Genomic DNA, 15,444 nt, shown 5'->3' on the forward strand with positions numbered 1-15,444 from the left:
TTAACATACTATTTAGGGTACTAACACTGTATTAAATATAATAATTAACAATTTTATTTATTTTTAAATTTAATATATAAAATAAATAAATTGGAGTATAATGTAGAATACAACTGAGGGAAGAAACGCCTACAGCTGTTATAGCAAAAACCCCAGATTAGTAAAGGAAAATAACCCAACACAATGGCCACCTAAGAATTTAATATCAAACACCAAGAAATTTAATGAAAAGAGAGTATAGCAGTTAAAACCCAATTTAATTGTTCAACAGAAACCAGATAATTATAAAAAAAAAAAAAAGGAACACCATGCACCCACAATGATATTAATGACGATTTCATAACAAACATACTCATCCCTTGTTTATGGATAATGTTAACATACATTACATTTTCATAGCAGGAACAGATATAAAGGAGCAGGCAGTGGCCTTCCCCTAAAAAATAGTTATATTACCATCTAACCCCTTTATTTTTTATGAAATTACATATTAATATAATGGTAAAATTCCAATTTAACTCCCAATAATTTATTATTCACCTTTGACCCTAGAGGCGAACTCAAAATTCTTTTTGGAGGGGCTGAATTTGGATTATAAATTTTTTAGAGGTCTAAAAAAGTAATTTTGTCGTTGTATTGATGTAAACTTTTATAATTTTCAATAGATTAAACTATAAACTTTTTTTTGTTTTCGGAGAAGGTGTAATTAAATTTTAAAATTTAGGAGGGACCAGAATACAATTTTACCATTAAATTAACTTAAAATTTTACAAACACTCAAGAGATTAAAGGAGCAATTTTTAATATTGGAGGTTTAGGGCCTTGCTTGCCCCTTAGACCTGTCCAAGGGCCGAGTAGCCCGTCCAACTTGGTAGGCACAACTTAACTTGGGTCGTGCTTAGATAAAGATTTTTACATTTTGGGTAGATTCTTCCCGGGCCCGATTTCAATTTAAAAAATTTAAAATATATATTTTTAATATTTTATTAATTTTAAATAGTAAAACGGACTTATTGGACGGCCCAATTCAACCTAAAAATAGGCCCTAGCTTAAAATATATTTTGAAACTAGGCTCACCTCTGTTGCCCCTCTAGCTTTGCCCCTATCTAGCTCCATAAACTAATTTTTTGGCTTAGTCCTCTCTTAAAAGAAAGGATATAGATTCGAATTCTAAAAATAACATTATTGAGAGGGTCAAATAATAATTTTAAATATAAATCGAAAAAATAAATATAAAAGATAAAACACACAATATTTTTTTGTTAAATTTTTAATGAAAATTCTTTTTAACAATTAATGAAAAAGATTTTATATATTAAGAAAATTGTATATATGATTTTGATAAAGTGTACTTTTAGAAACGGCCATTTCAGTATCATATTAATTGGATTGGATTGCCCACATTTTAGTGTGTTGTTCCATCTGGCATTTGGTTGGTAAGCCAGAAAATTTTCTCTCATATAATCAGTTAAATTCCCTCAACCAAAAATAAATTCAGTATATTCTAATAATGTCTATATTTATTGAAGCATTAAGATATAATCTAATTTGAATTTGTGGCTTTCATTGAAATTCTGTGCTTCTGATTTGACTAAATGCTAAATAAGTAGGCAACTAGATTTTCAACCTCACACGCAGTCTTAGATTTGTATAAATGTTTGAATTATCCTTCAAATATCAACATTGCTATAATATGTTAAAAGGGGTTTGAATTAAAATATTAATTTAGAAAAAAAATTGAATTTTATCTAAATTCATCGATTTAATTTAATAGGGATTAAATTGTTTAAAATTTTTATAGTATATCCAAAATATTTATTCATTTCGTTAAATATTTATTATAATTAATACACATTTAATATAATTTATTTATTTTTAGTATTTAAGTTTGGAAGTAGGGGAATTCCTTTTGTTAGCTTAACAAGGGAGGGAAATGGAGCCTCTTCTTGCCATTAAATTTAGGAAAAAACCATAAACATTCTTAATTAAAATTAATTCATTCATTAATGTATCCAATTAACATTTCATTCAATGGGATTTAACGATTAATATAAGTGACATTTATTTTTTTAACTCAAATGACTTTTTTTTAAATTAAATAAATAATAAAAAATATGAAATAATCTTCCTTCCATATATAGAAATTGGCTTCAAGTTCGTATTATTGAACCCCCCCCCCCCAAATTATGGAATTCATCAATCTCAAGCGGCTAATTTCAGCATGAATTCATTATAAAGAGAAAATAATTTTGGATAAAAGTACTGTGGAGGTCTTTGTACTAAAATTCAGATTATATTTTTTTATTTACTTAAAAAATAAATAAATTAATCACTGTATGTTAGATTAAATAGCAAATTAGTCATTTTTGTTAAAAATTCTATCTATTTCTACTATTAAAAACCGGTGTAGTTGACAAAATAACCAGATAGTTACATGTGATGTGCTATGTATACTTGATGTTGATATACAAAGACCAACTTTTAACGGTAGAAGTGGATGAAATTTTAATAGAATGACCAATAGACTACTTTTTCTTTTTTATAATAAAAAAATAAATTATAATTTAACTCTTAATATAATAACCTCCATAATACTTCTACTTTTAAAAAATTCTCATTCTCTAAACAATTTATTGGGCAGAATGTTGTTACACTCCATTGAAGCTTATTAATTAAAAAATAACCCCCCCCCGGGGGAAAGTTATCATGGTTAATTACGTATGTAATTCTCCAATTTTCTAACTCCTATTTCCGTGAGGAACATCCTATAGGAATTTGAGTAAGTATTGGATGCACACTTAAAAAAATCTAAATCTAATTAGTGAATGATTTTTCAAACATGTATTTAATTTTTTTAAAAGAAAATTTTATGTATATATGTCAGAATTTATCTAAGTGAAATTTAAAAAAAAAAAAAACCTCGTTCTTGACTTAATGGTTTGTATGTTTATACTAAATATCCACATCATCGATTCGAATCATAAGGATAGTATTATTGTGGTGTGCATGAATCAACCATGATTTATTCATGTTAAAGATGTGTAAATCAATCGCAAATATAAATTTTATTTTAGAAGTTTTATATGATTTATATTTAATTATTTGTTGTATTTATATGTTATTATGTGGATCATGAGTTTACTTTAAATTAAAGATGTATAATTAATAAATGTTAGGTACAATAATTTATATATTAAACTTTTAAAAAGGAAAATGTAGATTCAAATATTACAAATTTTGATGTAGTAAAGGTTGAATAGTTAATTTGAACTATACATTAGGAGTGCATTTGAAATGCCTAAATATAATTTTCATTTAAGAATAATTGGTAGATAAAATCCACATGCATCATGGTCAACTTTTGCTTTCTTCAACTAAAAGGGGAAAAAGAAAATTTAAGTGCAGCAACAAAATAAAAAATAAAAAATCCAACAAATATTTTTAAGTTATATCATTGATTTGGTGAGATTATGACAATATTATGATTTTATCCAACATTTTTCTAATCAAGCTTTAACTTGCAAGGCTTATAAATTTTAAAAAAAACCAATTTAAAGATTTAATTTATCTATATAATTATAAATTTATATTATAATTTTAGTTATGTTGGTTTATATAATATTTTTTAAGTAAAATATTCAAAATTCTAATTTTAACAATTCCAATTCCTTTCTATAATCTTTTTTTTTTGAAACAAATATTCACTGGAATATTATTCAAAGCAGGCCTAACAACCACACCAAAAGCAAATAGAACAAAAGTCAAAAAACCAAATACAAAGGAAACCCAAAAAGAAACCGAAGCCCAAACAGAAAAACAGTAGAAAAACCAAAAATAAAACACTATGACCCGAAAAATAAAACAATCCAGCAAAACGACAATGGGAGCTCTAGAGTCTTCGGCACTCCAGCTGTAATCCATTAAAAGAAAACCCCTCTTGAAAGCAACAAAAAAATGCATGGGGAGGGCCAACAAATCAGAAGCTTTAAACGTCCATCAATCTACACCATCCGAAAAATCTTCCCATTTCCCCAAAGCACTTTGGAGATAACACCCTGTTGAATTTGAAACTCACAGCAAAACAATTTCTTCAGAAAACACTCCCACCTAACTCTTCATTTCCCCTCCTTCTTGACTCTCTCGCCTCCTCCGTCCACCGCTTATCTTCAGCCACCATCTCCGCAACACCAGAAGGGACTAGATTCAACAGATAAGTAGAATCTCCTTTCTTAATTCCTTCAGATGCTAGAAAATGGGCTACCTTGTTAGCCTCCCTGTTAGTAAAGAGAAATACACATAAACTGAAACTTAAACTCAGCTTCAAAGCCTCATTGATATAAACTGAGATCTCAGAACTATCATTCATCTTTTTTTGCAGCTTCCGGATTACCGACTGAGAGTCTCCCTCAACCTCCACCTCTCTCAAACCAAGTTGTACCCCAAGATTCAGAGCCTGAACACACGCAACCGCTTCTGCTGCAAATACAGAGGGTATGTTTGTGTTCATTACAGTTTTTGAACATATGATCCTAGCTTCCTTATTACGCACCACTAATCTTGAGCATGATTCTTTTTTTTATGGTTGTTGAAAGCTGCGCCAAAGTTTATTTTCAGCCTCGATCCCATCGGTACAACCCATCTGTCCACATACACCCTTCTTTCAGGTACACAACAATGCAAACCATCAAGTTCCTTTAAATAGTTGTTCACAAAAATAACAATTTGAGCACTTGATTTAATCTCCCCCTCATGAATAAATCTATTTCGAAAAGTCCAAATCGCCCATAAAACACATGCTATCATTCTACAGTTAGCCATAGATCTGGACTCAAAACTACTTTTTATCCAGTCTCTGAAATTTAAGGTTTTATAGGAAATAGGCCAAAAAATACTTCACTGCTCCCATGTTTCCTTTGTAGAAGGGCATTCACGAAACAGATGCTCCTTTGTCTCCGCTCCAGATTAACACCACCGACACGTAGGAGAATCCAACATTCTTCGATAGTGTAGATTACTGAAAGTAGGTACATAGTTACACAAAAGTCTCCAAACTGTAATTTTAATTTTAGGGGTAGGTCCAGTTTCCATAGTTTCTTGTAAAGTTGTATGTAATCTGCTTGTATTTGGTTTCGTCCTTCATGTAAAACGATTTTGTGACCAATACGAACCGAGTACTCCCCAGACAACCCACGCCTCCAGATGAGAGAATTTTCTTGCTCAAACAAAGGAAGAGGAATGCAAAGAATTCTTTTTGCAACCGGCATAGAGAAGGTACTATGAATCAACTCAAAATTCAATTATCTAGAATTAGCATGAATCAGATTTGCCACTTTATTAATTCTAGGATTACTATTCATGTTTTGGACTCTGACCTCTTCATTTTTAGGGATCCAAACATCTTCCCAGATAGAAACTTTCCGACCATCCCCGATCTTCCATGCCATTCCCTTCAAAACTAGCCCCCTTGTGGCCCATAGACGTTTCCAGGTAAAAGAAGGTAAATTTCCCAATCTAGCGTTTAAGAAATCGGAATCCTTAAAAGTATTTGGCTTTTAAAGTATGCGCTAGTAAGGAATTAAGGTATCGTCGCCATTCCTGTTGGCCAATAAAGCTATATTAAAAGAACTCAAATGATGAAAACCCATGCCTCCTTCCTCCAACGTACATAAAGACCTCCAATCACACCAATGCGTCCTTCTCTTGCCATGATTATTCCTCCACCAAAATGAACCCATTATATTTTCCAACTCTAAACAAAGAGTTTTTGGTAAAAGAAAACAAGACCGTATAAGTGGGCAGAGCTTGTAAAATAGCTTCAATAAAAACCTCTTTTGTAACATTTTGAAATAGGTCCTAAATAGTATAGTGGTTGTGATTTGATATAGAAAAGTTTATTTCGATTAATTTTTATGATTTATCAAGTGATTAGATGCATGTGTGTATTAATAAGAAATTTTATAGATTGCATGTTTAATTTGCCTATTAGGGCTTATTTGTAGTTGTTGTAACAGTCTGATTTAGGGCCTAAATGGAATGATGGTTTTAGAACTACGAATTCGAAGTTGAAAAATTTATTCCAATTAAGTTTTAAGGTTTATTTATTGATTAAAATATTGTGTAAAAATATCGTTAAGTAATTTTACTAATAAAGTGCTTAATTGGACTTTTAGGACTAAATTGTAAAAGTTGTAAAATATGTGTTCTAATTTATAAGTAATTGATTGAAATTGGGGTTTAAAGAGGAGGTCTTTAAATGGTAATTTTAGCATTATATTTTGTTTGGACAAAAATGAGCATGAATAGGATAAAATTTTAAAGAAGGGCCTTAAGGACATTTTAGTCATTTGGTAATTAAAAGAAATAAAAAGGAAAAATAAAGCTAAAATTGACTCATCTTTTTCATGGAGATCGAAATTAGCATGGGGGAAGACATGGATAGGGTTTTCAAGCTTTCCAAGCTCAACAGTAAGTCCATTCTAGCTCTGTTTTTCAAGTTCTTTACGATTTCGAAAACTCGGTAACTTGATTAAGCTTATTTTAAGCTAGGGTTTATATTTGGAAAAATACTTGTAGGTGGAATGTGTTTATTTTGATTTTTATGGTAGAATTTCAAGGATAAAGTTATGTTAAACAACTTTTGTTAAGCGGTTTTAAGCAAAAATGAGTAAAATGGCTTAATCGGTAAAAATTATTATTGTTCATAACTATGTGTTAGAGTGAGAATTTGATGTTGTCATAAAAGGGAAAAGTAATCAGCATGTCATAAAACATAAGAATAAGGGATGAATTATAATTCCCGAGTCTAGGGGTAAAAGTGTAAATATGTAAAAGTTTAGGGGTAAAATTGTAATTTTGTTAAAGTTTAAGTTAAGGATTTTTTTGAATATTAAATTAATTAAATAAGTAAAATATGATGTTTTAGATTTCGAAAAATGAGATTTGAATTTAGAATGGGAGAAAAATTGAAAATCGGGAAAGTTGATAAAATGACTGTTTTAGTATCGAAGTAAGTTCATATGTATAATAAGCATTAATTTATGCATGTTTTAATGTAAAATTGATATATTTACTATGATTGCCGAGGTGTTGAAAGTAAGTATAAGTTATGATGATTTAAATGTTCAATATTAATTCGACATGGAAATGAGAAAGTATGTAAGTTTGTATGTAAATAATACATTATCTTTATTATGTTTTTGTATTTCAGCATATTTTATGTATTGTAGCTGATTTTTGAATCATAATTGACTATTGGAAGTACGGAATCAAGTATTAGAAAGAGAGAGAAATCTCGGTTGAACTTTCGGAAATATTGGATGATACATATGGTATGTAGCTAGGTCACATGTATGGTGCTGAGTGCACATCATGTGTACAAGAGAGGTACGAGACATTATGATGTAGCTAGGTTGAATGGGTGATACTATGTGTACACCATGTAGAGAAGAGAGCTACGGGATATATGTAGTTAGGTCGCATGCATGGTTCCAGGTGAAGGACACCATGTAGACAAAAGAGCTACGAGATAAACTGGCTAGGTCACATGGGTGGTACTAAGTGTTCATCATGTGTACAAGAGAGCCAAAATTGTGTACAATCGAGCTAGGTCACATGAGTGGTGCTAAATGAAGGCCACTATGTGTATAAGAGAGCTTCGATTTTAAAGGTGGGCTGTGTGCGATACCATCGCGTATCTGTTATTATTTTGAAGCGTTCAACTGGGAAATTGATTAAATGAAATTGTGTATGACTTTGTGACGATAAGTGTAAGCATATACGTGTGTAACTTATGAGTAATATGCTTGATATGTGATTGGAAATTGGAAAGATTGTTATGGGAAAGTGATGAATACAATTGAAGTGTGAAAGATCAAAATTGACAATAAAATTGTTCTGGATAGTTGCAGTGATGTGAATCTAAAAATTTACCAAAAATAGTAGAAATTGAATCAGAGAATGAATGAGATATAAAATTAGAGCTTAATGAGTCTATTTTCATATAACAGAAATAGAGCAAGCAAAGGAATTCTATATTATGAGATATTTAAGTTTTTGAGAGACTGGTTCAGAATGACTACGTGATCCCTTGTTCTGACTTGGAAAAATAATTAAAAATTTTTAAAAAATAATTAGGGGATATAATTTATATTCTTGAAATCCTTAATGAGTCTAGTTTCAAATGAAATAAACGAGAACATCCTTTGAATTCTGTACGAGGAGAAAATTGATTCGTAGTGAAGAGTGGTCAGAACAGTTGAGCAGTGAAACAGGGGTAACTTCAATGAATAAACTGTACTAATTATCTAGACCAAAAAATTCTGAATATATGTGAATCTTATTTCAAGGAAAATTAACGATTTGTAATTTGGAGTTCTGTAGCTACAGAAATAAATAATTTAGCTGCTGGTACTCTGCTAGACAGCTTATTTTGAACCTGTTTATGATTGTAATAGTGAAAGTATGTGCGTTTGTGATGGTAATATTCCGGGAACATATTGTGACTTTGTTTAAAGTATGATAATGTATTGTTTATTAATATTTACATACTTGCTTACTAAGCTATAATGTTTACTCCCTTCCTTTCCTTTTTACTATAGTGTCGCAAATGTTAGCTCGAGTTGGAGGTCACCGGAGGTTAAATTACACTATCAAACTATTGATCGATATATAAAGATTTTAAAGTATTTTAAGTCTTTGGGATGCATGGAGACTCGTTTAATTGTTATTAAGTTGCTAGGAATTGGCTTAAAATACTGACCTATGTTATTTGAAGGTCTCAATTGTATAAAGTCATTTAATGTAGATAGTCTTGACTATGTTATTAATTAAATGATGCAATTTATGAATGTGCATGCTTGCCTATGTGTGTGATTGAAATAAAGGATGATATGGGCCTTGTAAGCTCTTTTTAAGGAACGGCTTGAATGTGTTTGAAAAAGTTTTAAATTAGAGTAAAATTATGAATCGGTTTTTATACGATGATTAGTGATTAAGTCCGGTAATGCCTCGTTCCCTGTTTCGACGTCAAACACGGGTAAGGGGTGTTACATCTTTACCTCTTTAAGAAATATGTCTTATACTCCAATTGTTGATTTTCTGCTTCATGCAATCTTTCAAATTTTGAAAAGCTAATTTCTTTTTACGACCCACCAAATTTGGAAGCCCAAGATATCTCTCCATATCTGTAGAGCAACGAACATTAAGAGCCCGAAAAACCATATTCTTGTCATGATCCTTCACATTAGTACTGGAAAAAAATCGTGGATTTCTCAAAATTTACACACTGTCCTGAACAAGCCTCATACTCCGCAAGAATGTCCTTCAGCGTATTGATACCCTGATTCGATACCTCTCCGAACAAGATGTAATCATCTGCAAACATCAGATGGGTGATAGGTGGGGCAGACTTGCAAACTTTAGCCTCACAATTTTCTTGTCCAGACGAGCCAATCTCATTAGTGCAGAAAGTCCTTCACAATAAAACAAAAAGAGATAAGGACTTAAGGGATCCCCTTGGCGCAAACCCCTAGAAGGCTTAAAACAATTCCTTTCTTCCCAATTAATCAAGATGGAATATTGGGCAGAACTCACACAGCGTAAAATCAAATCAATGAAACGCCCATCAAAACCCATTTTTAACATTATTCCTTTTATGAAAGGCCACTCCACTCTGTCATAGGCCTTACTCATATCAAGTTTTAAAGCCGTGAGACCCTTTCTCCCATGTCTTCTGTTCTTAAACGAGTGAAGTACTTCATAAGCCAAAAGTACATTGTCTGTAATGAGTGTCCCTGGAACAAAAGCACTCTGCGAATCATCAATACACTCATGTAAAGCATTTTGAAGCCTATTAGCAACAATTTTTGCAATAATCTTATAAATAACTATGTATAAACTAATAGGGCGAAAATTCATCAAATTTATAGGAATAGCCGTTTTGGGAATCAGCACCAATTGGGTTTTGTTAATATCCTCTAAAGGTTTTCCTTTATTAAGAATATCTAAGCAAAAACCACTCACATCCTTACCAATAATGTGCCAGAATTTTTGGTAAAAAATTGTTGGAAAACCATCAGCACCCGAGGCTTTTATAGGCCCCATACTTTCTAATGCCTCAATAATTTCAACCTCCTTGAAAGTTGTCGTCAAGCTTTGATTCATGTTGTCAGGGACACATGAATAGACCCCGGAAAGAATGTGCTCCAAATCACCAATTCCTCTAGAGTCAAAGAGGTCAGAAAAGTACCCACGGGCAATGCTCTCCACCTCTCATCCATCTGTAGCAAGAGATCCATCCCTTCGTTGCAAACCTCGTATACGATTCACTCGTCTTCTTTGGGAAGCAAATCTATGAAAAAATGAAGTATTCTTGTCCCCTATTTTCAACCAATTAACTTTTGCCCTTTGCTTCCAATATTTCTTCTCCTTGTCCAATTCCATATTCAAGTGAAGTTTGACCTCAACAATATTGCCCAAATTTTCCTCAGAATTCTCATCATTATTCAGCTTCTCCAATCGCCTATTCAAACACTTCACTTCCCGCCCTATTTTACTTTTAATTTTGTTCCCCCAAACTTTCAATCCATTAGCAAGATTTGTCATGCGAGAAAGAAAAGATCTAGAACTACCCTCCCATAACTTCCTAATGATAATGCTCTAGAATAACGTATTTTTATGTATTAATCATGTGTTTATTCTGAGCTTGATCCTACTAATTTGAGCTATTTATGTCTTTTTATCTTTTAGGGACTGATTTGGAGGCAAAAGCAAAATTAATGGACAAAAGTGCGAATTTGGAGACATAATGGGCTGATATGCGACACAGGAAAAAGATTGTGCCAAAAGTGCAAGCATGGAAGACACAAGACTAAAAACGCAAAAAGAAGAGATTTTATTCTATAAGACTCCATTTTATTTATATTAGGATAATTTATATTAGGATAATTATTAGGATTATTTAAATTTTAGGATTTTATTTTAATTATCTCTATTTATCTTTAATTAAATGTATTTATCTTTTTAGAATTTAGTTAAATTAGACTATCTCCCTAGCACTATAAATAGGGGGTGAAGTGACTCTATTAGGGATCATCTTTTTCTGTAAACACTCTCCCCCTGAAAGTCTAGGCTTTTGTTTCTTCATATTTTCTTTCAGTAAAATTCCCTTTTCTATTTTTTATATTTATTTTCTTTTTCAACCATTATCATGAGCCACTAAAACCTATCTAGCTGAAAGTTGTTAATATTCCCCAAAAAGGGTTCTTGAGGCCTAGAATCCGTACTTAGCCTTCTCGCCAAGTATTCATCGTTTCTCCGCACTATGGGCTGACGCTTCAGTCCATGGCCCTTAAGAAGTAAGCTTTTCAGCATATGCAAAGGCGGCCGCTTTGTATGTTTTGGAAGGATTGCATAGTCGGTTCGTTAACTTACTACGTCAGAGGTTGGCGAGCCAAAGAGAAAATGGCGTGGGATTCGCCATTGAGAAGCGTTGATCTAGCATAGATTACTGGCTAGAGTCAGGTTCCCTAAAAATCGTAAGTCTAATCTTTAGAGCTGGTGGTCGTAGGCGTCCTCTTCCACTATAACTGGCTTATTTGAGTTGAGAAGGGTTATTTAAAAGCCAATGATCGAACCCAAGGCGGAATGAGACAACTGGAGGCTGGAATCTACCAATAAGAATTTCTTTTCCTTTAACTCTCTTTATTATTTTTATTATTTTCATAATCACAATTTCAGTCAACTTTAGATTCTGTTTTTCATTTTTTTCCAAATCAAATCTTTAATTCTGTTATTTTTATTTTTTTCTGTCACGTAGGTTTTCTTGGACACGATTTTGCCCAGGATTTCGAGAAAAAGTATTCGTATAATCCGATCCCTGAGGATTCGACCCTACTTCCCCTTTACTGTTCTTTTTTATTATTTTACAGGTAATAGGATATTTTTGGTGCTCTCAACGACGCATCACCTAATCTGATCCTCACACGGCTCCTCCAAAACCCACCAGGCTTCAAAATGAAATCTAGTAGATCTTCGAACCATCCTATCATTCACCGTTTCAAATAATAAAGGACAATGGTTCGAGAAAGAATGTGGAAGATGCCTCAAAGAATAATTAGGGAAAAAATGAAGCCAAGCATCATTGGCCACCACTCTATCAATTCTTTCCCTAATGTTCCGATCCAACGTTTTGCCTCTTTCCCACGTGAACCAAGCTCCTGAAAAACCAATATCCTCCAATTGACAAGCATCCAAAGTTCTTCAGAAAACCTTCATCCTAGCCTCCTCCCGTGGTAAGCCTCCCTGTTTTTCATGAGCAAAAAGAATATCATTGAAATCGCCCCCACTAACCAAGGAAGCGAATTATTTCTCCCTAATCTTCGAAGTAACTCCCAAGTTTCCACTTTATTTCTAACCTCCGGAGCCCCATAAAACCTAGTAAACCGCCATCGAGAAGTGGCTTCATCTTCTTGAATTTTCACATCGATATGATTTTTTGAGAAACTCTGCAAAATTACTAGACCACTTCCATTCCACCCAAGACTTAAGCCCCCTTGGGGCCTTTCCTCTGAAACATCAATTCCATCAAAAAATCTGCACCGTCTCTTCACTACCTCCATTTTATTAACACTTAATTTTGTCTCCATAAAAAAGCCAATTTGGGGATGATAGATCTTCAGCATATACTGAAGTCTTTTAACAGCTTGCAGACTCCCCAATCCGCAAACATTCCAACATGATATTTTCATTGCATCCAGCCGGCTCACCCAATGGCAGCCGCCGATATCTGTTTAGCCTAAGAAGAATTCTCCTCCGCAACCTCCAGTGAATCTTGGCCAAAAGAAACATTAGAGATCAAAGCGTTAAATCTCTGCCTTTTTTTTTCCTTCTTCATTAATAAAAGGCTCTTCCTCTAATTCACAATCCATATTAATCACTTCCAGCCCATTTGGCTAGCCCACACCACCTGGTGCTTTCTTTTGAACGTCACTAGGAAATGAAGGCCCCAAAATTTGACCTTTTCCAAGATCCAAATCCTTATCTCCATTATTTTTAAAATTATTTCCTTGCGGGTAATCATTCACAACAGCAGGAAATTTGGAGCCTTCCAAATTAATTCCCAGAGGGGAAATAAAATTAGCTCTTGATTCACTGCTTTGATTATGACTAAATTGCTGGCTAGAATATTGCCCAAAACGGGGCTTTCCAAAAAAACTATTGTCTTTCTCCCCCTGCCACCAGATACTGTTAGCAATGGAAGCCCTCTTCCCTTGAGCTTTCAAAGATAAATCCCAGCCCATCTCTACTTCCTGCATTCCAAATTGTAACCTCCTCGGACAGAAACTATCGCCATGACCAAGACATCCACATAAAAAGCAAAATAAAGTTAATCTTTCGTACTTAAATTTTTCATAAGTAAACTTTGCCTCGGAAATCTTAATTTTCTTCCTTCTTTTCAGGGGAATTCGAACATCAATTTGAACATTTATATTCGAACATTAATTTTCTTCCTTCTATATATATAGAATATAAAGGTTTAAACATGTTAGAGATCCTTACAATCATTTGAAATTTAAAAATCCATCCTTTTTGCTTTAACATTGAGTCCCTTTTTTTTTTAATTTAAAAATCTTGATTCTTACGTCCAATTTACAATTATAAAAAGGATAGAATAACTTTTTAGCTTTCAATGTTTTTAGTTTATTCAATTTGGTTATTACACTTTAAAAGTACAAAAAATTATTAAAAAATAATTTTTTATATCTTTAATAAAAAAATCCTAAAAAAGTTTTAAAAAGTATAATTTTTTAAAAAAATTAAAAATTTAAAAACTCTTTAAAATTAAAAATAAAAAAATTTTAAAAAACATTTAGAAAAACTCATAAAATTATAAAAAAAATATAAAATGTTTCAAGATTTCAAAAAAAAAAAAAGAAAAGAAAAAGAAAATTCACTGAATCGTAACAAGTAAAGGTGTCTACAAACCAAGTAAAGTTGAGACCCATATAACTGTAATCCTTACTCTCTATCAAAAGTCAACTTAGTAATTTGATCAACTTTCATGTTATCTTCTCTAGGAACATAATCAATGGCCCATTTAACCTCCTTCATTAAAAGTTGATTAGTGTGCCTTATTAAAGCATAATTTGTCCCCTTCAAAAAGGACTCCTAATGCTCCTAATAACTTTCTGTTGTCACTCTGTATCAAAATTCTGTCATGACATCTTCCTTGCGCCTAAGTTACACTATTAAGAATACCCCATAATTCAACTTCAAAAATAGAATAAATTCCTATTTTGCGATTAAAACCAGCAACCCAATCTCCATTATGGTCTCTTAGAACTCTACCTGTCAAGGTGGAACCTGTGTTAATTTTAACAGCTCTATCAACCCTAGTGTGAATCCACTTGTCTATTCCCACAAAGTCATCCTTCGATGCATGGCTACTAGACCTCCCTCCCCTGCGAGTAGAATTGTATTGTTGACCCAATTGTAAGCGTCTTTAACAACCTCTTCTATATTCCACGGCAATCTTTGGAAGGTGACTATATTATGGTTCTTCCAAATTCTCCAAGTAAAAAGGCCAAATAAGCATGGCCAATCAACTTTTCCCCAATCGATATTAATATGATTCTCCAAATTAAACTTAAGCCATTCCTGCAAATTACTTGAAAAGAAAGCATTTAGTTTATTAGAGGGAATGATTCAAAACCATACCTTTTTCACTGCGTTGCAATCCCTAATAGCATGAAGCACATCTTCATATCCATGACCACAAATTGAGCATCTTGCATCATTAATCACACCATGCCTTAGCCTCTCTACTTGAGTAAGCAATATTTGTTTGAGAACCAACCAAAGGAAAACCCGGACTCTTTGAGGCACCTCAACCTTCCAAGGTAATTTCCAATCTTCCTCCACAGAATTCCATGAACTTTCTTTAACCTTATGATAAGTGCTTTTAATAGAGAAACAACCAGATGAAGTTTCCATCCAAGCGATTTTATCTAGACCTACTAAAGGATGTAGAGGCTGAATGCTAGAAATACGTCTAATTAAATCTTCCAATAACTATACACGAAAGAGATTAAGATTCTAAAATCCCTTTTTAGTTATCATATCCTTAAGATAACACAACATTCTGTAGCAAAGCGAGCATTAGCTGGGATTAAATTCACTAAGGACCAATCTCCGGAATCCAACTATCCTCCCAACATCTAACTGTGTAACTATCTCCCACAGACCAGAAATGTTTTCTCTGAGCAGGGGCCATATCTTAGAAAGAACTCTCCATAGAAAAAGCCATTTCTATGATGTATACTGAGTGGAATACCTTTCTGAACACCATACTTCGCTCGCAAAACCAGCATCCATAAAGCTTCTGGATTCGTTAGAATATTAAATTCCAACTTCAAAAAAAAAGAAAGGAATTTTGATCTATTTGT

General features: G+C 32.7%; 1 protein-coding gene across 2 annotated transcripts; it reads left to right on the forward strand.

The window, feature by feature from the left end:
* The first annotated feature begins 4,427 nt into the window (after positions 1-4,427).
* Positions 4,428-11,179, forward strand: LOC121229800 (uncharacterized). 2 transcript variants are annotated; one of them, XM_041114671.1, is made up of 4 exons: positions 4,428-4,665; positions 5,184-5,272; positions 5,388-5,498; positions 10,748-11,179. In XM_041114671.1, the coding sequence occupies exons 1-4, from the start codon at positions 4,565-4,567 to the stop codon at positions 10,804-10,806; spliced, it is 360 nt and encodes a 119-aa protein (XP_040970605.1). In that variant the 5' UTR covers positions 4,428-4,564; the 3' UTR covers positions 10,807-11,179. The 2 variants fall into 2 exon arrangements, with proteins under 2 accessions (XP_040970605.1, XP_040970604.1); XM_041114670.1 differs by lacking the exon at positions 10,748-11,179 and adding an exon at positions 8,599-8,860.
* Positions 11,180-15,444: the final 4,265 nt, after the last annotated feature.

Source organism: Gossypium hirsutum, chromosome A01 (assembly GCF_007990345.1).
Source record: "Gossypium hirsutum isolate 1008001.06 chromosome A01, Gossypium_hirsutum_v2.1, whole genome shotgun sequence".
In the NCBI taxonomy this organism is placed as follows: Eukaryota; Viridiplantae; Streptophyta; class Magnoliopsida; order Malvales; family Malvaceae; genus Gossypium; species Gossypium hirsutum.